The 24775-nt window shown below is 42.4% G+C and overlaps 1 protein-coding gene across 1 annotated transcript in view; it reads left to right on the plus strand.

The window, feature by feature from the left end:
• The window catches only part of GRM3 (glutamate metabotropic receptor 3), a 104653-nt gene extending 80558 nt beyond the window's left edge, over positions 1 to 24095 (plus strand). Inside the window, exons 4-5 of the mRNA XM_019931535.3 lie at positions 10245 to 10419; positions 24022 to 24095. Of these exons, the coding sequence (XP_019787094.1) occupies positions 10245 to 10419; positions 24022 to 24095 (249 nt within the window). The remainder of the gene's footprint in view (positions 1 to 10244; positions 10420 to 24021) is intronic.
• The last annotated feature ends 680 nt before the right edge of the window (positions 24096 to 24775 follow it).

Consider the following 24775-nt stretch of genomic DNA (forward strand, 5'->3'; position numbering starts at 1 on the left):
TCTGTAAATTAAAGCAGAGTTGCAACATTAAGCCAGGATCAGTTGAAAGATCTAAAAACTTTTCACTCAAGCTTCAAATAAGCATCATTATTTCTCTAAAACAAGTAAAATACAATATTTGTTATACTTTTTCTACAACTTTACTTCCTGTAGATGTGGTATATGTATGTAATCCCTGAATCGGTTAAAACTTTTACTGTCTATATCCAGGTAACCTAATTAAGTCATTACTCATATAGTCTCCAGTAATATTTAGTTCAGATTTGTGGGCTTCAATATAATGACCATCTCTCCTGAAAGAAAGAGTTCATAATTCCATCAAAATTTCTCAAACTGTTGAAACCATCAATCCGTTGCTCCCACATTTATACTTCTCATTTTCGTATCGCCCAATGAGTGAGTATGAGAATATTTCCCTCTTAAGGCAATTGGTTTTTATTCTCTATATTTCATTAAGTTTTCCAGAGGCCTTATGGTTTCCTTGTTACAACATGATTTCACAAAGTAAAGTGCCTCTGTAGGTTGGAATAGTGCTCAAATGTTTCTGTTTATCAGCAATTCCTACGTTACCAAGCTCTTGAATATTGCAGCTCAACAATAAGACAAAGCTACTTAAAGCAAGAGATCAAGAGACTGGCAAAGCTTGATGTGTCTAGTCTAGTAAATTATCCACAACGTTGTGACTCAAACCTATGGACCACATTAAAGGAGCAGCCAGAAAAATAAAGAATATACAATCAATGTTGGGATAACGGTCAGGCTTTCTATAAGACTACCTATAAAAATTTTTGAAAATCTGTCAAAAGAGAAGACATCAGAACTAAATCAACAAAATCAAAGGTCAGATTATATGCACACAGGAGTTCGTACCTTTCTAGTGTGGGGATTAAATGGAGAACTACAGTTAATGCATTTTAATGCCCCCAATTCTATCTTTTGTCTTTGTATACACATCCTCCTCCTATAGATCTGTAAGGATTTTTTTTTCAGTTCTTAGGAAGCCATCCTTAGTAGACAGGACTTGGGGTATTGGAAATGCAAAATAGTTACAATGCTATTTGTTGTATCCTCACATATGATTTGAAACTAGTCATTCTCCAAAAAGCTAATGAAAAAATAAAACAAAAATACTACCGAGAATAAAATTTAATTTTATTGAATGAACTAGCATTTATTCCTAAAACATAAAAAAATGACTTCTTCCTTTAACATGATAGCAATATCATGATTAAAAGAAATTAGCTGAAGATACCAGAAGTTTTGCCACATGGCAGAAATTACAAGGAAAATGGGGCAGAGGTTGTACAGTCGAGAGTTTTAAGGGCTATGCTAATTAAGGCAATGAATCCTACAGAGATCATCTGAGGTCTCACTTATCCTTGCAAATAATCCCAATCCTCAATTTACAAAAGAAATGAGACAGTAGACCAGAGCCTCCAACACAGAGGTTTTCATATTCAATCACACACTGAATCAACTGGGTAGCTTTGAAAAAAAATATTGATACCTGGGGCACAGCCCCAGATATTCTGATTTAATTGGCCTGATCTGTGGCTTAGACGTCAAGATTTTTCAAAGCCCCCCACGTGACTCTCATTTGCAGCCCGGATTGAAAATCGCTGCCCTAATGAATCACACGCTCTTCTTGTCCCACAGATATCTCTAGTTTGGCCGGCACTGTTTTGAAATTCTTTGAAATGTTTGCCAAAGTAAGAACATTGAGAAATTGTACATAACTATCTAGATTCTTGGCTTCTCTTAACAAACTAAAACATGTGGACCCACAATTAGCTGGCTGAGTAGTGCTTATGCCTCTAGACAGAGCACTCTCACTCCTGTTGCCCACAGCTCCCACCAGCCCCTGAATTCTTACACCTGGCTACCCTCACGTATGAACCTGCATAGCCCTATAGGTATTTGAACCCAGGACCCTTGTTTTAGACTGCGATTTAAAATTTCCTGGAGGGAAACCATGTGGCTCGGAGAGAATCAGCAGCATTAGAAAAGTACCCAATAATAATCTAAGTACCAGCATTAGGAATTTGGCCATCGGTCAACAAGGTTTATGACTCAGTACTTTGCCACCCACTGGGAGTTATAAAACAATATAAAGCACTATTCTAGTCTTCAAAAAGCTTACATCTCAGTTGGGAAAACAATAACAAGCATGAACGAATTCAAGATTAACACAGAATAGTTTATAATTAAATTGCTGATAGAAACTCTTAAATGCCTATTAGTTTCAAAAACGAGTTGGATCAGTAAGAGCTTGGTCTTTCCAGGAATCTCCTTAAAGAGGTGGGATTTCATCCTGTACCTTGGTAGGAAAGTGCAAGTAAGGTAGTTAGAGTATATAGGGCCTACGGGGAATATTCTTGAGGGAAAATAGAAATGAACCAAGAAGAATGCAATAATGTCAGTCGTGCTCAAATGGAAGACAGGGGGAGTCTAGTGAGAAATTAATGGGAACTGGCAGCTTGGTCAGATTATACCAGGTAGAGGAATTCATTTAAATGATGTTTAAGGGCTTTGAGGTCTTGTGATTTTTAAATTTTTCTTGTTTTCTTTTGGTTGGTTGTTCACTTGGGCAAAAAGTGACATGATTAAGGCAAGAGGGAAAGAAAGGAACTAAGTCTTCCTGACCAAATTCCAAGACCTTATTCTACCAAGTGCTTTGCATACATGAGCTTACGTTATTCTCATTAGCACCCTGGAAAGCGAATTTCATTATCCATTAGGAAGATGAGTAAACAGACTCAGAGGGCAATTAACTTCCCAGGTGGCACAGTTAAAAAATAGTAGGACTAGTGTTTTGGATCCAAATCCATGCCTTTCCCACTATATCACACACTTATCTACCCTTAATATGAAGAATGGACTTGTAGGAGTAAAACCTAGAACAAACAAGACTAGTCAACGCTGTAAGAGACATCAAGACGGAGCGAGCAAAAACTTGGGTAAGAATCCAAAACTTCAAAGGATCTTTGAGAAATATCCAGGCTGCCTCCTTCTGTACCACAACAAAACCATCCCAGAGAGCGTAAGAATCAAACACCGAGTCATCAGGGATCCAATACATAGTTCCAATGGTGTAAAGAAAAACTAGGTCACGTTTGGGTGGAAAGTTTACCGTAAAAAGTTTAAATGGTAATTACTGAGCATTTTGTTCATTCATGTCTTCCAAAAGTATCTGAGCATTTATCATGGGCCTTGGGGATACAGCTATCAACACAGACAAGCCCCTCCTCTTTTATAACTTACAATCTGGTGGGGAATGAGAGGAGCATAGAGATGGTGAGTAAATAATTAATAAGTGAGAATTCAGGATAACTCATGCAGTGGTGAGTACTATGACGGAAGGGAGCGGGGTTATGCCACTACAGTGCTTCCCAAACTTTAAGGCGCCTCCACCTGGGAATCTTGCTAAAGATTCTGATTCAGGAAGAAGGGATGAGGCCCAAGGTTCTGGATTTCTAGCAAGCTCCCAGATGATGGAGATGCTGCGAGGCAAAGGACCGTACTCTAGGTATCAAGATGCTGGATTCTTACTGGGGTTGGTGCAGGCAAAGCATTTTGCCTAGGCAGACTCGGAGGTGACTTCAGAATTTTTACAAGGTTTAAATACTTGCAGAGAAATTCCAATTTTCCCATGTTGACTATTTTGAAGATTTAAAGAAATGTATCACATCTCATTCTTTCAAAAAGTGTTTGCCACCCCTACTAGTGCCTATTTCATAATACCCTACCGAAAGATGGGAAGGAGCAAACCAGAGGAATTCTACCCGCTAGACAGAAGAAACAGCAAATGCAAACACCCCCAGGCAAAAATGTCTTAGAAAAGAAAGGTGTATCTGGCTACACTTTAATGAGTAGATGGGAGAGTGAGTTTATATGAGAGGTAGGCGGTTGGGAGGGTGGGCAGCTAGACCACATAGGACTTTATAGGCCATAGCAAAAAGTTTAGATTTTTGTTCTCTATGGAAAAAGAAACCACTGAAATACTTTTAAATGGAGCAGTTTAATGATCTCATATTTTGTGATCTCACATTTTAGGAAAAAAAAAATCAAGCTGCTAAAGACAACGTACGACAGAAAGGAAAAAGCCGGGGTGGGGAGAGCAGTTAAGTGACTGCGATAGGTCAGAGATGATGGGGGCCCGAGCCAAGGGTAGGATGTCAGTGATGGAGACAGAACCTGTGAAGGACCGAGAAGGGTTTTTAACCCACCCTGCAATCTAACAGGTTAGCCCGCCACAGATTCGGGGATGCTGACAGAAGACCTGAGACTCCTAACTCGGAGCCAAAGGACTTTTATTACCCGCAGCCACCACTGTGGCCAGAAATTCAGCATTTGTGTAGGTTGCGCAAGTCCCAATTTCCAGTAGGCAGTGCAGAGTGGGCCCGGTAACACGTGCATGAACAGTCATCACGATAGGATCAGTATTGCTGACTTTTTGCCTTCACTTTGAATACATCACAGCCCAGCACTGTTACCGATCCTAACCTTATTTAAAAGGTTGGTATTGTGTTCATCGTAGGCTTTTAGCATGAATTTTTATTTTTAAAAAATACTGCAGTAAAATATTATTTGTCTTGGGGCTTCCCTGGTGGCGCAGTGGTTGAGGGTCCGCCTGCTGATGCAGGGGACGCGGGTTCGTGCCCCGGTCCGGGAAGATCCCACATGCCGCGGAGTGGCTGGGCCTGTGAGCCATGGCCGCTGGGCCTGCGCGTCTGGAGCCTGTGCTCCGCAGCGGGAGAGGCCACGACAGTGAGAGGCCCGTGTACCGCAAAAAAAAAATTACTTGTCTTGATTACTGAGTTTTGGGTGCCTCCTTAAATGTGCATCTCAAGCAAGTTCCTCATTTGCCTCTTTCTGGTCCCAGCCCAGCCTTCTCCCTAACGGGCCTGGGTAGGCTGGTGACTTGGCTGTCTGTAACCAACAGAGCATAAAAATTCGAGTTCTTCCCTCCCCAGAGTTTCCCAGCATACTGGGTCTGGTGCATATGGATGGCAGCCACCCTTGGGGATGGGGAGACATTGTTCCTATCCTTCCTTTCTTCTTAAGGCAGCTGCGATCAGGATGGAGAGAGTAAGGGAGGAATCAGGCAGCACGGACATCTCCATGGCAGGAAGGAAGGCACATTTGCTCTGTGTTTCAAGCAGGCAGCAGCTACGCATGGCTCAACCAAACGAAGGTCCAATGTTTCTGAGCACCCAAAACCCTGAATTGAATGGCAACGTCGTCATTAATGTCACTGTTCATTTCAGTTTGGGGAACCCCTTGACTCAGAGGCCAGAGCCAGATATCGGTAGCTATCTGCCTGGGCCACGTGGTTTGCGGATTTCAGCTCACTCGCCACTGACTTGCACAGACAGCAACTTTTTTCAAGGAGTTCCTCTTAATCCAGGGCATTTGCTGTCTCATCGTGATAACATCTCTTAGCATCTTGCCTGGTTTTAGCCTAAGGGCTAAGCAAGCTTTCCAGGGCTGCAGCTGACTGCAGGAATTCATCCAGATTTCCTTGCGTCCGTCTCTCATTCTTTGGTGCAGCACTTCTGTCAGCATTTTCAACCCAGTCCAGGTCAGGAAGAGCCCAGATACCGGTCCGTGCGTCATCTCTGGCTTCCCAGAGCATTATCCTGTTTCAGGGCAATCTGACAGAGAGGGCCAAAGCTCCTTTTCTGCAGCCAGGTTCCACTGTAAAAAACTGAGACTTCTGTCATCGCAGAATGGATCTAAGTTTGGCGTGAGAGACTATACCAAGGGATGAGCCCTCAGAGGGCCTAGCTGTTGCCATTCTTCCTTCACAAGCACTGGTCGCCCTCTTCCCTCATTTCCCAAGGGAGCCAGCCAAAGTTTAAATGACTCACCTGGTCTCTGCTTCTCTGAAGGCTTCTCTTGTCAGTGTAGGGTCAGTGTAGGTGCTTGTCTCTGCAACTTTTATGTGAAAAAAGAGTACAACTTTCTGCCCACCAAGGACCTGAATCAGAATAGGGAGGAAATCCACGGCACCCCCAGAGGTGAGTCAGCAACAATTTCAGTACAGGTCTAGCAGCTCTATCCGAATCTACTTCCTGTTACTCAGCCTGCGAACCACCCCCCAAATCCTCTTCTTTAATGGCCATAAAGTGGAACGCTATTTATTGCCTGGTTGGCCGTACAGTTTGGTCAGCCTGTTTGCTACGGATCCCCATGGACTGCTCTCAAGGCCTGTTCATCAGCCCACGAGACCCTCAACCTTCCTCTTTGAGAAAGCCTTTCCGATCTCACTGTCACAACTGTCAAAGACCGAAGAGTCTGAGATTTTACTTGACTGATTCCAACTTAACATGTTAGCTTGCCACAGTTTTGTGGACGCTGACAAAAAGGACTCTGACTCAAAGCAATGGCAGTAGCCAGAGTTCCGCACTGGCTCTGGTTACCTGAGCCCCACTTCCCACAGGCTATGCAAAGGGCACCATGACCACGGCACAGTCAGCGGTGGCATTACAGGGAAGAACAGCTAGATTGGGGAATCTGAATCTTCTCTAATGAGTGATATGCTGGTCCTCTGTTCCACAGGCACTACCTCTATCTCCTAGGGCTCTTTGCTATAAAAAATACCATTGAAAAGAAAGTCCAGAACAAAGGTAGTCGGAGCCGCTGCTGGAAAGACATACAGAAGCCCAAGAGACCATACAGGATTATCTTCCGAAAGAACCAACAGAACTTGCTATTGGATTGGATGTGTGGGTGTGAGGGAAATGGCAAAATGAAGGATGACTCTCAGGTTTTTGGCTTGCACAAGGGGGTGGCATTTGGTGTCACTTAAATGGAGGTACCTGGAGGAAAGGATCAAGTTCTGCTTACATATTCATTCTGATTTGCCCACTACACATCCACAACAATATGCCAAGATGGCATTTGAATGTATAGGTCTGGAAGCCCAGAAGATAAGTTGGAACTAGTACTCCATGGATGAATACCATCCACGTAGGAGGTACTTAAGCCACGGAACTCAATGAGATGGTAAAGAGAAGAGTGTCCAAAACTGAGTTCTGAAACACGCCAGCACTTAGAATTCAGGTAGAAGAGAAAAAGTCAGCAACTCAGACAAGGAACTGTCCAGTGAGGGGAGGAGGGATCCAGGAAGTGATTAACCATGTCAAGTGTTTCTAGGAGCTTGAGGAAGATGAAAACAAAGCAGCATGGGCTGGGAGTGTTCAAAGACGCAGAACAAATAAGTATAGATAAACACAGACTCTTTATAGTGTGAGTTATAGAGGGAATTGGGCAACTGAGACTATGAGGCTGATACTTGGGCTTTGAAAAAAATTGAAAGGTATCAAATTTAAAGCGGGTATACTGAAAACCATGCAGCATAAACTATGACCAAAATGCACCTTTAGTTATGCTTCCCTGTGTCCCTTTAGTAGGTAGTGAGATTAGTCACCCCTCCACCCCTGGATGGAAATTCCAGTGGATACATCCAAACACTGACTGTTCACCTTATGTGAGACACCATCCTAGTGCTGGGGATACATCAGTGAATGAAAACTCTCATGACCTTGGCAGGCCCATGAATTTGTGTGCCCTTAGGTGACATAAGGTCCTACAATCATTTTCAAAGGAAAAATGTCTCTAGTAGGAAACTGAAATGCCTTGTCCTATGTAGTTATCAAATCATATCATGACGTAACATTCAGTATCATTTTCTCCTGAGGTCTGGCCTGCCTTGGAGCTGCAGTGGTTGGCTTCCCCTTTCTCCCAGCTCACACTCCCCAGTCCACCAGTTGCTATGTCCCTCTCAGGACCGGTTAGAGAGTAATAAGGACTTTATGATCTCTAAGTCCGCAGTGGCTAAAGACACATCCTTGGGATAACCTGGAAGATGATTAAAGGGTGTTTTCACCTGATCATCAGAAAGGTCCTGCTGGCCTTTTTCTCCCACAAGTCCTTGAGGGAGTTGGCTGGCAATTCGCTACTCTGAGTCGTCACAATCCAGCTACTCCCCTCTAGCCTCCTTCTGAGAAGGACTCCAGGCCCCTCCATATGGGCCCCAGATGACCCACAATGGCTCACCTTTCCTGCATACCACTCCCGTAGCGTTTGTTTTCATAAATTTTTAGAGTAAAGGACTATCTCAGTACATCAGCCAGTCTCCTTGCTCTGCTACAAAAGTGACTAGCCATTTCTTACCTTCTAGATTTTCAAGACAGGAATCAGGCTCCCGGCCAGAGCATCCTCCCAACCACAGAAAAACCTCAAACCTTCTGTGAAGGGCCACAGTGACGCCCTCCTCTGTAAGCTTTAAGTGAAGAGATGGACACAATCCCCCTAAGGGGTGGAGGGCATGGAATTCACAGCACAGCTTTGGGCCGAGATCTCCTCACAGAAGCCTCCCTTCTCCTCTCCTTGTAATGTCTTAAAGTATGTGAGGAGTTTCAAAGTTATAGAAGGTTTTCTTGAAAAGTACACATCTGAACTTGTCTCACCCTCGCTGGGATATCTGATAGCTTTCACACTGGCACCACGGTCAAAATCAAGGCAGGAACAGCACAGTTCTAATATCATATTCTACATATATGTAAGAAGAAAAATTACGTCAGTAATGGACTTGCTATAAATAACATAGTTACGATTTATCAAGGCTTTTCCATCATGGAATGAGATAGTAGACTTTTCTGAGAAGCTGACAAAAGAGAGAAGAGCCTGAAACTGGGGACCAAGTTGGAAAGCACTGGAGTGGTTAGGGGAGCAAGAGCTTTAAGATAATGAGGAGAGGGCCTCCCTGGGGGCGCAGTGGTTAGGAATCCGCCTGCCAATGCAGGGGACACGGGTTCAATCCCTGGTCCAGGAAGATCCCACATGCCACGGAGCAACTAAGCCCGTGCGCCACAAGTACTGAGCTTGCGCTCTAGAGCCCGCGAGCCACAACTACTGAGCCCACGCACCTAGAGCCTGTGCTCCGCAACAAGAGAAGCCACCACAATGAGAAACCCGCACACCGCAACAAAGAGTAGCCTCCATTTGCCGCAACTAGAGAAAGCCTGCACGCAGCAACAAAGACTCAACACATCCAAAAATAAAATTAAATTAAAAAAAAAAGATAGTGAGGAGAGATTTACTTTCAGCAATCAAAGTAAAACCAGAGTCTGAAGAATTATGATACAAGCGTAACCTGATTTTTTAAAAATCAAAAACAGAAAGAGGTCTTCTAAAGTTATGTGGCTCTTCCGGTTAACTGTTCAGTCTCAGCTTCCTTTGATTACAGAAGAAGGTCAGACACTTTAGGGCATGAGAAATTACTGCTATCTGGTAATAGCATCGGCTGGGGAAAAAGGAAAAAGAACTCTAAAATGACTCTAGGATTTACCATAGTTACTCTGAGTAGAAACTGATAGAAGAAATAATTAATTTCCATTTTTCATACTGAAAGTGATTAAATATGTAGAATCTAATTTGGGATTTTCCAGAAAATCTATGGGAGCTGAAGCCAGGATAAATGAGGAGAGCGGAGAAGATGAAGAGTGCGGGCAAGGGAATGAAAAGAAGAGATGATAAAACCTAGTTCTGAGGTTTGCTTTCAGGGGAAGCAAAGAGGGCGCAAGGGAAAATTCTCTGTCAAGGGTGGGTGCATAGAAGCCTGGAGAACAGAAAGATGAAACAGCGAGTACCTGGTGTATCAAAATTCCAGAGAGATGCTAATGAAATAATTAAAAGAGTAGGTACCCCAGAAGAAAGTTGATAATGCCCCCCAGTGTTGAATAGGGAAACCAAGAGCTGATAGAGCTCCCAGCAAGAAAGAGAAGTGGAAATATGAAACAGGACCAGATTTGTTCATAATATAGTAAACCTTAAACAAGCCAAGTTGACTGACTCAAATTATCAGTTATCTGGTCACTTCATCATTGAATATTGATATTTTACTCTTTAAGATTCTGACTTCCAGTGGCTCTGCAGAAATATCTTTATACAAAGTAAAGAGGAAAACAAACAAAACCAGAAAATCTGTGTGAAGTCTTGGCAAGCCTTCAGGACACCAAACACAGAGAGTGTTTGCTTACAAATCCTAAGCAATGTTTCCATGTGCATCCCAAACTCAGAAGATCCAATATAATTGCTGTATTGGTTTGGCTAGAATAATAACAGAACTGTGGATGATTTGGGTTTTTTCAGTTTGCTCTTTTTTCAGTGCTCTCTTGAGTTGGCCACTGTATTGAATTTATAGTCAAGACACTTAACTAGGCAATCTTTTCTTATAGGTGCAGACAACGACCATGTGCATCTCGGTTAGCCTGAGTGGATTCGTGGTCCTGGGCTGTTTGTTTGCACCCAAGGTGCACATCATCCTGTTTCAACCCCAGAAGAATGTGGTCACACACAGACTGCACCTGAACAGGTTCAGTGTCAGTGGAACTGGGACCACGTATTCTCAGTGTAAGTATGGAACTTGACACTGACCCCTTCATATATAGTAGGGAGCAGGCTAGAAGGAGAAGCAACAGACATAGACAGAAACAGGCAACACACGTCCATCCCCATAATCAATCTCAACTCAATTTAGTAAGTGCTGGTTTGATCACTGTGTGCCAGGTACTGTGCTGGGTGCTAAGGATACAGTGATAAGCAGAAGAGGTCAAGGTTCGGTTTTGGCAGTACGCGGTCTAGCAGGGATGACAGACATTAAATCCATAACCACAAATGGGATTTTTGACCAAGCTGTAGAGCCAGAGAACCAAGTTTCTAGTCCTAACTTTGCAACTAGGTCAACAGGTAACCTTGAGCACATCACTTTACTGTTTCCTTCCTTAGTTGGCCTAGAGGGTTGGACTAGACTGGTGCTCTGTAAAGTATGTTCTGTGTCACACAGATGCTGAAGGTGCTTCATGAAAATTAGAAGAGGAAGATAATCAAATAAGGTGGAAAATGCTACATCCTAAATACCCACTTGGAAGTTCAAAGCACCTCCTTTGACATGAGCATGAAAAAGGTTTTTCAGAATCTCTACAGCAGGGAAACCTGTTTCACTTTGTTATTTACAGTTTCTTAAAAGTAATTGATCACAGTAAAATCAACTGCACAGCCCATGGAATACACTTTGGAAAACGCTAGAATAGATCTTCCTCCTATTTCAAAGACAAAGACACAATTTTTTTTTTTTAGCTGAGGAGGCAGTGCTCACTGAAAGATACCAGGGTAACTCCCAGCCAGAATTCTCTCACCTCCTGGCCTGCAAATATCTGCAACAGTAGCCTTGGAGAATCATTTAATTCTTCAGAGGCATCTAAAACACAAAGGTAGCTAAAGGGGACAACCTTTTAAGCCATTTTCAGCTAATCTATGGTATAAAGTAGGAGAAATGCACTGACAGAAGGATGAGGGGGAAGGAGGGGAGAGGAAGGGGAAGGGGGGTGGGGGGAAGGAGGGCTGGAAGTGACAGAGACGAATGACTACTTCACAATTTTGCCCCGAGCCGATTAGAAAGGAAACTTTGAAATAGCTCAGCGTCACAAAGTGAGCAATCGCATTAGTGCCCCAGTTTCTCCAACAAAGTGCACAATTTTATAGGGCTGCCCTTTTCCTGGCAAACAAAGGGAAGACTGACGGCTGACAGCACGTGTTCCGTGATGCGCTGTGTATACCACTCCTGCGTCTCAGCTGCTACAGAGATGGAGACCTTATTGCATTTTCAGCTAAATTTCCAGGTGTCACGAGGGCTGAGCCCCAGGACCTGGTAAAACTTGTGAAATAATTTTCCTTGCACCTTAAAGAAACCTGCTTATTTCTTGAGCAAACAAATCTCTTTTCCAACAGTTGAACTATGAAAGCTAGCCAGTCCAGACCAGAAAGAACTGGCATATAACTAATAATAATAACTAACAAAAACAACAATAATACAGCTAAGAGGAACTATCATTTATTGTTTCCTTTGTGCTGGGCACTGTGCTAAGTACTTCATACATGTGTGCACGTGGGATATAGCTTATTTAACGCTCACAACTCTTGGGGATCTACCCAAGGTCACACGTATTGAAAGTGGCAGAACCAGAACTTAAGAGCCAGTTTCTCTGATTTCAAAGCCAGGGCACCAAACCACCTTATCGTGCTACTCCATCCAGAAAACAAGCCGGGAAATTTCCCATGAACTACTTACTTGGTAGACTTTCCAGGGAGAACAAAAGGAAAATTACCCTAGGCTAGGCAGCATGATTTACCTCTGGGCAGGAAGAGTCTTGTTGATAGCTTAGAGCTCTTCTTGCCTGTTATTAAAACAATTTAGCAGAGTCCCTACGTCTTCCACAGACACTTTTCAGATCTCATACATCCGAACCTCGGTAATTTAGATATGGTGGCGTTTTCTAATGTATGTACTAGGAATTAATAAATTCCTGAAGAGTTAACAAGGACACTTTACCCAATCGAGTCTCCCCTCAGAATTTCAGAAATGTTCATTTACACAAAAACAATGGACTGCAACTGTCATGGACCTGCTTAAGCGGTCACTCGGTGTCTAATCTGCTAGTGGCCCAACTGATACTTCAAGGAAGGAGTCTATCCAGCCCAACATTTTAGGACTACTTTGTTACTCAGTGAAATTTAATTTTTTTCCTTAAAAAGGTCTAAATTTAGATCTCATTTTTCCCACAATTTTCCTCTAATTAATCCAAATCAAAGAAACGGCAGTAAAGTAACAGAGTGAAGTATTTGAGTGGTATCTCTCGGCATTTCAAAGTGCGTAAGTAACGAATCCATTGATCTTTTATTTGTATTTGTAGTTCTTTATCTTTTACTCACGATAGTTTAATATTTGTGGGCTCATTTTATCCCATGTGTACAAGATATCACAAGTTCTATTTTATAGGTGAGAAGATAAGAGAAGTTACTTCTCAAGGACATACAATGATTCAAGAGTTGACACTGGATTTCCTGACTTGTGATTAGCATCCTTCCTATTTTAACAAATTGGAACCACTGTCATGAAGTTCATTAAAGTCATTAAATGCCTGAATGCTTTCTATACACCAGATATTTCTAAGCACAGTGGTGAATAGGACAGAATCCCTGGTCCCAGGAAGGTTAGTGTCCGGGGCAGTGTTCTTCATACTGTAGAATGTAATCCATTAATGGGTCATGAAATTTATTTAGCACGTTTGACCAGCATTTTTTAAAAACGGAAATAGAGGGACTTCCCTGGTGGTCCAGTGGTTAAGACTCTGCACTCCCAATGCAGGGGGCACGGGTTCGACCCCTGGTCAGGGAACTAAGATCCCGCATACCGCACGGCATGGCCAAATTAATTAATTAATTAAATAAAATAAAACTGACCTGGACATTTAAAAATAATAATAATAAAAAATACAAAAATAAAAGAGAAGAGAATAAAGTATCTTAGAGTGCATCATATGTAACAGGGTAAATAGTATTTCACCAAGTTTGCTCAAGTTTATGTATGGGTACCAGGTTCAGGTAAAATATTTCTTTCTATGAACTGCAATCAAAGATATTTGAAAGCCACTTGCCTATGGGATCTAGTTCTATGTATAAACGTGTTACTGACCCACTATGATGAAAATTTAAGCAACTGGTTTAATATTTCAGTGCCTGTTTCCTCCATTATAGATTCAGCTCAATTAATATCCATCTCCCTCCTAAATACTGGGAAGTACGCTGTTTAAAGAATCAAGAAAAATCCTTAAACTGCTCTGCATTCATTAAGTACAGCGTATGCTTTTCCTAGGTTGTACATAATTTATGTTCTTCTGGTTAAGTATTTGCAGGCATTTTATTCCAATGGATTATTGTTCCCAGTATTGCTGCTGTTTTTCTGACCTAGTGCCTCCAGAGGTAAAAACAAAAACCCCATGTATGGATGAGAATAAGCTGGCATAGCAACGGAGTTACCCCCCGCACAGACACATTTAGTTATCTATTCCCTCATAACGAACTTCCCCCAAATTTAGTGGCTTAAAAGAAATCCCTTTTGTTATCTCTCCTGATTTAGTGGGTCAGGAATTCAGGCAAGGCTTGACTGAGCAGTCCACCTGCTATGCAAGGCCCTGACTGGGGTCCTCCTGTGGTGTCAGCTGAGACTGAACTGATCTGGAGGGTCCGCAGTGATTCACTCTCGTACATGGTGCCTAGGTGGGATGCCTTCTCTCCACATGGGACCCAGACAGCATGATAGAGCCCACCCAGATTCAAGGGGAGGGAGGCAGACTCCACCGCTCAAAGAATTTGTGGCCATTTTTATTATGCTGCGCTCTCCAAATCCCAAATCCAACCGGTACTGCACTCTTAGCAGGGATTAAGTGACATGACACACTTAAGCTTATGCAATACCAAGAAGTCACCTTGACTGGAAGCTGCGGCCGTATTAATTCAGGGTTAATTCTCTGGCGAGAGAGTAGCAGAGATACCACATCACTTTGGAGTCTAAGTGAGCTCCCTGACAGCAGCTAAGGTGGCTGACAGCAGAAAGAAGTTCAGTTAGCGGGTTTTAAAATCTGAGCAGTTGCTCCCAAAAGATAGAAAAGCACGGCCAAACTCAGAAGCAGGCATGGAAGAAAGAACATCGTTAAGGACATCTTGGAAAACTCACCATTTGAGAAATGTTTACATATTGCTGTATGCAAAAGAGACCAATTTTAGTTGTATCTGATTAACTACATACAGTGGGAGTCAGAATAATAAAAATGAAACAGTAATTTTTCTCCACTAAGTGTACCCATAGGCCAGTTGTCCCCAATATTTGTGTATTAAAAAAAAAAAACTCTTTGAAATGAAGATTCCCAGGCCCCACCCTTTGTATCATGGGGTCTTGGTAAAGGCCAGAAGTGTGGTCGGTAACAGATACTCCAGCTGGTTCAACAGAGATGGTCCAAGGAAAACGGTTTGAGAACCTTGGCCCAAACCATCCTGTCTGCTTCATCCACTGCTATCAGTGCAGAGCAGGGAGCTCCACTTAGATGCCCTCAGAGAGAAAGGAGGCCCTGGGTTCAGAGAAGGAAAGGGCCTTGAAGTCCCATCCTTTGCTTCATGATGCCAAGAGCCACATCCCAGCACAGTCATTTCCCCCATTGTTGTCCGAACCCTCCACAGAAGGCATTTCTCCCATAGACGCACCTGGCCACTCAAGAAACATTTACTGAAGGTGGGAATGCACCTTCCAATAGCAGTAGGACTCAGAGACCCTGAAATCCTAAGTTCATATTTATAATGCTGCTCCCACACCCACACACATAAGTAAACATCCTTTGTATTTGGAAGAGGAAAAAAAAAAAAAAAGAGGTCATTCTTTGTTTGGTTCAGCTTTAGAAGCAAAGGAGCTTCCCACAGCTGATTCCCAAAGACAGGCAATCAAAAACGTATGCTGAGAATCTTAGCATCTGCAAAGGCAATGATTTTTTCTTTTTTTAATTAAAAGCCTTCCCTTCGGCACTACACCTGACAGCATCTTGTTCTACCAGCATGGGTGCAGAATGTAAGCGAATGGTGTCATTGTGAGGGAGACAAACTGGATGCACACGTGAGGTTTGGCAGCATAAGATCCTATAGGCCCTGCGCAGGTCAGAATACTGCTGACGCTAATATGGGTTTGCATCAGCGTAGGCTGCGGGGAGAAGAAAGAAATGGAGTGTGTCCAACAGTCTTCAGAGCTATTATGTCCCCAGACGTGGTCCTACAGGGATGTGTATTTCCCTTGCTCACGGTGATCATTCAGATGTATGTATGTCATTATCATTAAATCAGCCAAGGGGCTTCTGCTAATTAATGATGCCCAGAGTTGGGTCCCGGAGGAGCCATGGGCACATGGAGATTGATTTTCTCTGCCACCACCTTATTCAGAAAGTCACTTGTCTAGGTGGTAATGTGCGAACTGCTCAATTAATAGAATTATTCTTTATCACTAAGCATCGGCACGTTATAAAAAGAAAGCAGCAGTCTAAAAAGATCGAGGGAACCGTCTTCTAGTTTCACAGTATAATTTGCCACAGAGCTTCAGCAACAGAAAGCAAGTACCTGAGGACAAGCCTTTGCATTTATCAATGGCCAAGCTTTGAAGATACCCCAGTTGGCCAGGGCAAGCCATTGTTCAACTCTGAACAGGACTTTATTTAAAAAAAAAAAGCACATAATGCCAAGTTTCTTCTCTACTGTGCTAGTCCAGAAAAACAGCATAATGTGCCTGCACTTTACAGTTCAGGGAGTCCCATGATGACTGGCCAGCAAATTAGGAAGTTATTTGGCAACCCAGACTGAAATGAACGTCTTCTTCGCCACAGGCGTAAGTATATTATAAACATAAATCCTCTCTGACCAACGTAGGAAGAGCCTAGAGTTGTCAGTAAGTTGAGCCATTTGCTTCCAGGCAGAATACACCTAGTACATCCAAATCAGATATACGTCAATCCATTTTCCCTTAAGAGAGCAAAGTCCACAGCACTCCTGAGAACCTCATTCTTTCTATTCCCCTTCATTCCCTCATTGAGGATGGGGGGATAGTCTCCAGCTATGATAGGTAACCCTATTATACGTTAGGAAATTGATGTTTAATACCTCTCCTTCTTTTATTTGACATTTCCATTTACTTCTCTCACAACCACTCTAAAGCAACCCTTAAATCATTTTCTCTTTACCTCTACTATTTTGCTAGGTTTTCCCCAGGCAGCTACAGCCCACCTTCTTTATTACACAGCCTGGAGCTGGAAGGGATGCTAAGGATCATTTATTCTAACAAACACATTTATAGATGAGAAAACCAGGGTCCCATCTATTAGGTACTTTAAGGAATTTGATAACTGAAGTCATAGATAAAACTCTCAAAAGCTGCTCTATGGCTCCTGTGGCCTCTGGATTTTCTGCCCCAGCTCAGTTACAAAATTCATCTCAGAGACTATCCTTTTTTTTTTTTTTTTTTCTTTTGCGGTACGCGGGCCTCTCACTGTTGTGGCCTCTCCCGTTGCGGAGCACAGGCTCCGGACGCGCAGGCTCAGCGGCCATGGCTCACGGGCCCAGCGGCTGCGCGGCATGTGGGATCTTCCCGGACCGGGGCATGAACCCGCGTCCCCTGCATCGGCAGGCGGACTCTCAACCACTGCACCACCAGGGAAGCCCTCAGAGACTATTCTGACAGTAAGAATCTTAGCATCTGCACATGCAATGATTTTTTTCAAGTTAAAAGCTTTCTCTTAAGCACCACACATGACAGCATCTTGTTCTACCAGCATGAGTACAGACTTGTGTTCCTCTCAAAAGCCCATACCAGGGAGTTCAACAGCATAAATCATGTCTCTTTGAGCCCCCGGTGATCCCCACGCCCAGGCTGCACACAGACAAGGTGTGGCATTGATATTCCAAAGAGGCTACACACTAAGTTTCTTAGAAAATGTGATTTGATGAAGACAAATGAATGTAGTTAATGTTTATGTCAGATATAACTTCTCTCATTTCCATAGTTTTTTAAAAGCATCACTTTCTTGAATTACATTACATTGTACAGTTTCTCTTCTGTATTGTACATTAGAACAGAATGTAAACACACTAGCTCAAAGAGAGTCCCTAAACCAGCGGGTCAGGTATTGTATGAGAGATACCTATAGTCATCTGCATTTCCACATAACCCCAAATTTATTAACGCCTTTGGGAACAGGGTACCGTGCTGAGAACTATGTATATATGTCAATAAAAAAGAAAATATGTATTTAATCAAATACTGCCCATACATGGATCTCAGATGATCAAAACCTTAAAAGAAAGCAAAGGGTCTAACCTCAATTTATTATATGCTATTTCTATGACTTCATTTTTAGTGAAATTCTCTGGAGGACATCTATAAATGGAAATATCTCTGCGCCTATAGCAGGAAAATGCCTACTCATATGGAAAAAAAATTTTAACATTTCTGCCTTACCTGGAATAATTTCAGAGCGTTTGGGAGAGAAACCACTAACCAAGTAAATGTGACCAATTTGATGGATAATTCACTCCTTCATTGAAGAAATTTTTGTGCCCAGGCTCAGCTCTAGGCACTGGAGATGTGGTAATGAACAAAACAGACCAACTCTACACTCACGGTGCTTGCATTCTAATCAGGCAAGAGGGGGCACAGAGAGACGAACCGACAGTGCTTAATAACTCAGGTGCTGACAAGTGATGTGAAGAAAATAATATGGGACATAGGCAAATAAGGTGGACTGAGGATACAGAGAGTTCCTGTTTTTATAGAGTGGAAGGAAGTGATAAGGTGACACTGAGCAGAGACATGATGGAAACGAAAGAAGGGAGCCAGGCCGATATCTGGGGGAAAGACATTCCACGCAGAGGGAACAGCAAATGCGAAGGTCCAAAGTTAGAAGAACATCTAAGAGGCCAATGAGGCTCTAGGGAAATGAATAAAGGTGAAAGTGACAGGAGGTTAGGACAAAGATGGAGCAGATCTTGTAGGATTCTGCAAGTCACTGTAAGGACTTTTACTTTTCTGTTGCAAGGACTGAGAAAACACTTGAAGGGTTTCATCGGAGCTGTGGCAGGACCTGACTTTAAAAGCATGGTTTTGGCTGTGTGGGCAGAATACAAGACAGCGAGTAGGCAGAGACCTCATTTAGGAGGCTACTGCCTAACCCAGATGATGGTGGCTTCCATCAGGTTGGTAGCAGTGGAAGCTAATACAGCGTGCAGTTGCTGTGGATAACTGGAAGGTGAGGCTGACAGGATCAGCTCCACTAGAAAGAAGGAGTAATTAATGCCTGACATTATTTGATTAGAGTTTAACCCTTTCGGCTTCTGGTTTGGATCCCCTAGATGTCGTAGCACTTATAGCTCCTATTAGTTGTTTGAGCCTTGGGGTGAATGAGTTTCTGCTCCTCGCCTGAAAACACATTTGGATAGAAAAGAGGGGAAACAGGAGATGTGAAGCAACTAAGAGGATGTGGGAAGAATGAAAAATAGGTAGAAGAGTACAAAAAAATGTTGAGTCTTCTTATTTAGAAATTATTGTGCATCCAACTTTGGTACTTCTTGGGGGACGGAAGAGAGAATAAAAGAACACGATTGGAAAGGACCGCATGATGTGGCAACAGTGGACTGAGGTATTAAGTTGAAGATCAAGTGGCATTTCTGTTCATGAGGTAATTAAGTTGCATCGCGGTCTATAAAAAGGTACATGCCGTATTTTCTCTTCCCATGAATCCTGTCTCCTAAGAAATGAATCACTGAATGAAGAAGTCTTTGCTTTCATAAGTTCTAACTTCACACTTGGAAACTAAATCTTATGTTTACAGATTTCTATCCAACATCATAATGAATATGATTTCCTCTTAAGACTACTAGTAACAGTTTAAGACAATTACTTTGGTCATAAAGGGGGAAACACCCCCTGAGAATCTAGCCCACTTTTATTACTAATGGAATCTCAGTCTCCCACTGAGAAATCTCTGACACAGCAAGGCTACCAAACAAGTGGCTAGCAGTGCCGCATCTGCCCAGACAACATCATCAACACATATACTTCTTTTGAAATGGGACCAAGGGGCCCTAGCACAGGTAAATTAAGGTGATGAGTAAAAAACCAGGTTCAATGACAAAGCAGGAGGACAAGGCAACAAATAACGGATGGAAATTGTATTCCATGACCACAGAATTAAAATATCTAAACAAGCAGACATGCTGGGAGAAATTATTTGGGGTCACCAGGAGCGAGGAAATGGAACAGATGGAAACAGACTGGAATGTCTTTTCTGTTTAAATGTTTGTTTTATTTTTTTCCAAGTCTGATCTATTACACAGAGTAACACGCTGATTCTCAGGAACCAAGTCTCCGTCACTAAATTGACTAACAGACTTGGCATCCCTAAGAATCTATTAAATAAATATGTTGAGCACTGATCGAGGGCCCAGTTAGAAAAAATCGGGTCATTTTCTCCAAAGTCTGGCCAGTCTCTGCTTCACTGGTACAAAAGTGGATTTCACGGCGCTAGACAAAGCTGCCACTTGGCTGCATTGATCTCTAAAGCTTCACCAAGTCTGTGAAGCAAAACGTGCCTTTTGATGGGTGTGAATGGTCCTTCTGTGGTCAGCTGTGGAACTGATTAGGTCTTTTACAGCTATCTTCACTTTTCACTTTAAGTAGCAAGAAGTACCACGTAAGCCTAGAGCAACAGCGGCTACTCACCCCCACTCCCAGAAGAGCCAAAAATAAGCCTGCACACCTCTTATTTCTGACAGAAAGGATGATTATAGAAATCTGCCTAACCTCACTTAAGAAAATAGGTTAAACTTACGCCATTAAAAATCTCGTGAGAATTTCATTAAAATCATAGAAAAGCTCATCACAAAGACACACACGAAAATGACGGCACTTTCCTCTTCCACGTATTTTACTACCTTGGGGAATAACAGATGGGCTAATCCAGGAGCATCTGTAAAATATTTATGAAAGGCAAAGTAATTGAGATGGTAAACTCATAAAACAGTAATTTCCTCTGCTATATTCAGCAGTATGTACTAAAACGAGAATTTTTTTTACATAATAAAAAATGCACTGGCAAAAGCTACAGATGAAACAGAAAAAGAGAAGCAGAAAAATAGAGGTTACAATCCCCTTCAATACACTAAAAAGTGTTTAGGGGGAAAAAATAACTGCAGAGTCTTGCGGGGCTTTTTGCCGTTGTTATTCTTTGCAAGAAGACCTTGAATTTGCATTGTCTTCCCCTCAAGAGTTTAGACATTCTAACATAGGGTGTTCCCTTTAATGTCCCTACAAAGCAGGTAGGTTATTCCAGGTTATTCTGTAACCTTCCATAATGATGTCCACAGGGCGTTTAGGAGAAGATTATGTGACACTAATAAGCTCGTGGCTATCTGGGCAGCCCGTGTACCTTACCTACATGGTCAAAATATACCCAATTTTTAAGAACTTAGAATGCAGTCAGCAAGCAAATCACAAGTGCACACTTAAGAAGAGAATTACACTAAATTCCAGAATAGTGTGGGGAACATCGCAGTAGGTTTCTGACACCATCTTTAAAAGTGCAGGTAGAGAGGGGATTAGACTAGTTCAAGGTCGACAGCAAGGAGCATTAACACACTAATCCCTGGTTCTCCTAGACGTACCCCCATGACACATCTTTCCTCTTCAACCTCTGAAAATGAAAAACCTGCACAGAAATAATAAAATTTGATCTTGGAAAAGATGAAGAGCTTAGTCCAAATGTCAAAGGCAGCATGCCTGCTATGGGATGCTCACAGCCCCAGCCAGTTCTTTGCAGACGTGGGTGATGGTCGAAGCCACCATGTGGCTTGAGAAGCAGAAAGGCCAACCTGCTCCAAAATGAGGCTGCCGAAAGGCCTCACATTTGCTGGTCATTTCTTCAGGATAATAGATTATTTCTTTCTTTAAACTTTCTCGGTTCCCCCATTCTTTGAAAGGCAACCATTCATACAATCATTCAGAAAATATTTATACAGTGTCTATTCCACGACCAGCAATAGGGATAAAATAATGAAAAAGACAAGCAGAGCCCCAGCATACTTTCTAGTCAAGAGTATAAGATGTAAGACACTAAGGAAAAAAAAAAAGGCAAGGAAAAAAACTCAGCTTTAAAATGGGATAACGTGACAAGAGAGAAACTGGCTGGTTACCTCAGACTAGGTGGCCTGATGACAGCCTTTTTCAGAGGGTGACATTTCACACGTGGATGACAGGAAGGAGCCAGATATGTGATTAAGAGAGGGAAGAACATTCCTGGCAGAGGCAACAGCTATTACAAAAGGCCAGAAACTGAGAAACAGGTATTCTGTGTTTGAGAACAAAAGCAAAAAAAGCGTAGGGGCAGGAGCACAGAATTAGGTGAATTCAGAAAGATAGGCATGGTCTGAATCGTGCTGGGATTTATAAACCACAGTAAGGAGAGCACAAAGAGAAGCCACAGGAGGTGTGTAGGTAGGTGACTTCCATTTAAAACTACTCTGGCTACTGTATAGAGAAAGCATTGCCGGGAAGCAAGGGTGGACACGGAGACCCCAGTAGTGCAGCTATTCCAGTGGCCAAGAGAGAGGGAATGCTGGCCTGGACCGGGGCGCTGGATGCAGAGACAGAAGTAGTTGGAGATGGAGCCTGAGTTGATTGGACTTGAGCATGGGTTTGACACGCAAGGAGAGACAAGAAAGGAAAGAGGCTTAAATGTTAGACTTTCGGTTTGGATAACCAGGCAGATGGTGAGACCATTCACTGAGGAAAGGAAGACTAAATGGGGACAGGTCAGGGAATCAAAAGTCATGTGTTGGCCACTTGATTTAGAAATGCCTATTAAACAGCCACATGGAGATGCCAAGTAGACAGGTGGTTACAAGGAAGCTGCAGAGAACGCACATATTGAATGGCCAGAAGCACTCTCGTTTGGACTCCGTTTCACCTTGTTCTTTCTCTTGCCTTACCTAGCTTTGATGAAGCGAGAATTAAAGTATACTAAGAAGCTTTGCAAAGAATAAATTAATGCCCTTGCATTTGGAATTATTATCACTATCACCTTCCATCCAGCATTTACCTGGCACACGCTATGTCTTCATTGTAGAAGTTTCAGGAAATGTGGATTATGCCATCCCTGTCCCCCAAGATATTGCAGCTTTTAGCGGGTTCATACTGTAAAAGAAACTGAACCTCATTCTAAAAATGATAAAAGGAAAAAAATCTCCAAAAGTGTTACCACGTCACATGACTCCACTGTAACCTTAGGCAGCCACACAGACTTGACTTCTCACAAACCTAGACAAGTAATCAGTGCAGAAGTGAAAGGCTGGAGTTTCCCTAGTTGGGGCAGTGTCTGCTGAAAGGCTTCAGTGTCCCAAAGATGGTGAATGTTCCCCCACTTACTGCCACATAGTATCAAATTTCATACTTAGTTTTTCCTTCGTGTTTAAAGAAATTCCTATGAAAAATGCAATTTCATTGAGCAAGGATATTTCCACTAGGATAGTGAACATGAACACTTTAGCATGACATGAAATTAGTTTATCTGATTATTAACCAAGAGCTATGCCCTTAAAGAATGGGACAGCTGACTGGGCAGCTTGACCTGAGCTGTGGTCAGGTAGCCAAGAGGGTCAGCTCCTCCCAGGCAGAGTGTGTCCAGATGGACAGGTCAAGCGATGGGACGTCATCAGCTCCAAAAGGTAATGTGAGGCCATCGCTAACTGATTCTCTTGGCCATACAGTTTCATCCTATGCAGGATGGGGCTCCTTGCTTTTGTTCTCATTCAGTAAAAGGAAAGAGCTTTGAGGGCAAAACAGGTATCACTTAACTGTCCCTAGATTTCTCAAAAAAACAAAACTTTTGTTTAAAACAAGTTCGGAGCTAGGAATTTTATCTAGGAACACGACAAGCCCTAAAAAGAATGAATATACATATCCGTATTATACTCACACCCTGACACTGTCGTCACTATTGTCATTAACAAGAGCATCATAACTTTGGAATGTCTTCCTGTCTGCAAACTATTATGAAATTGAAGTTCTTAGCACCACAGCCCTCACTAGAATTTTCACTGAGGTTATCCACTGAACAATGAAAGTATAGCAAACCATTCTCTCAGGCAGTAGAGTTCACGGATGACTTATGGCACTATGTAGAGACGTGCCTGCCCAGAGAGAACAAAATTAATTAAGGTATTGAAAATAGTAATTAATTTAACAGTCTAAGGAAACTGCAGTGAGCTTTCAATTTTGCACACTGTATTTTAACCAGTTTAAAGATTACCAAAGCTAATTTTAAACCCACAAGTGGCTTCTTTCAACAGTGATTATGCTTATCAACTCTCTCCAAGAGGTATGACAGTAATGGAGGTAAGTTCCAGGATACAAACTAATTTTGAGCAGAGCGCGTTTAGAAAGTTGACCTACTATAGCACTAGATCACCTAGCATTTTCCAAGGCCAAGTTAAAGTGAGTTTTTTACTTTTAACTAGTGTCTAGGATTATCCATGCCAGTAGCTCTGTGGCCCCCTTGATTAATCCAGAATTTTCTGTCCTGCTCTGTTTTCCAGCCTCTGCAAGCACGTATGTGCCGACGGTGTGCAACGGGCGGGAAGTCCTAGACTCCACCACGTCATCTCTGTGATTGTGAATTGCAGTTCAGTTCTCGTGATTTTAGGCTGTTAGATGAAAGTGCTCACATGCAGCTCCGGAATGCGGAAACAGAGCAAAAGAACACCCCTAGTACCTTTTTTTAGAAACAGTACAATAAATTATTTTTAAGGACTGTACAGTATATAGTGACGTGCTAGAACTTTTTAGACTGATTTTAGTGTCCCTATTATTAACAAGTCCCCAGAACATGGAAATAACCATTGTTTACAGAGCTGAGCATTGGTGACAGGGTCTAACAGGGTCAGTCTATTAGAAAATACAGTGGCGATATTAGGTAACTTTTTTTCCTATGAAGTTTTTTGTAGGTCCTTGTTGTAACTAACTTAGGATGAGTTTCTATGTTGTATATTAAAGTTACATGATGTGTAACAGGTTGTTTTTCTCAGCACAAAGTAAAAAGCATCTGTATTAATGCAAAGATATTGAGAATAAAACCTTCAAGGTTTTCCAGCATGGTGGATAATGGCTTGTACTTTTTTTTAATCATCCCAGATAATTTGAGTATGTTGACTTTAGACCATTTCTACTTTTTTAATGTCGGAAGAAATGATCTAACCGTGCTTCTCTTCACATCTAGATACACTGAACACAAGTTGTTACCCTACGAGGGAGCTGTGAGCAGATGTAGCCTTCTTTGCAGATCGCATGATC

This window comes from Tursiops truncatus, chromosome 9 (assembly GCF_011762595.2).
Source record: "Tursiops truncatus isolate mTurTru1 chromosome 9, mTurTru1.mat.Y, whole genome shotgun sequence".
NCBI classification, from domain to species: Eukaryota; Metazoa; Chordata; class Mammalia; order Artiodactyla; family Delphinidae; genus Tursiops; species Tursiops truncatus.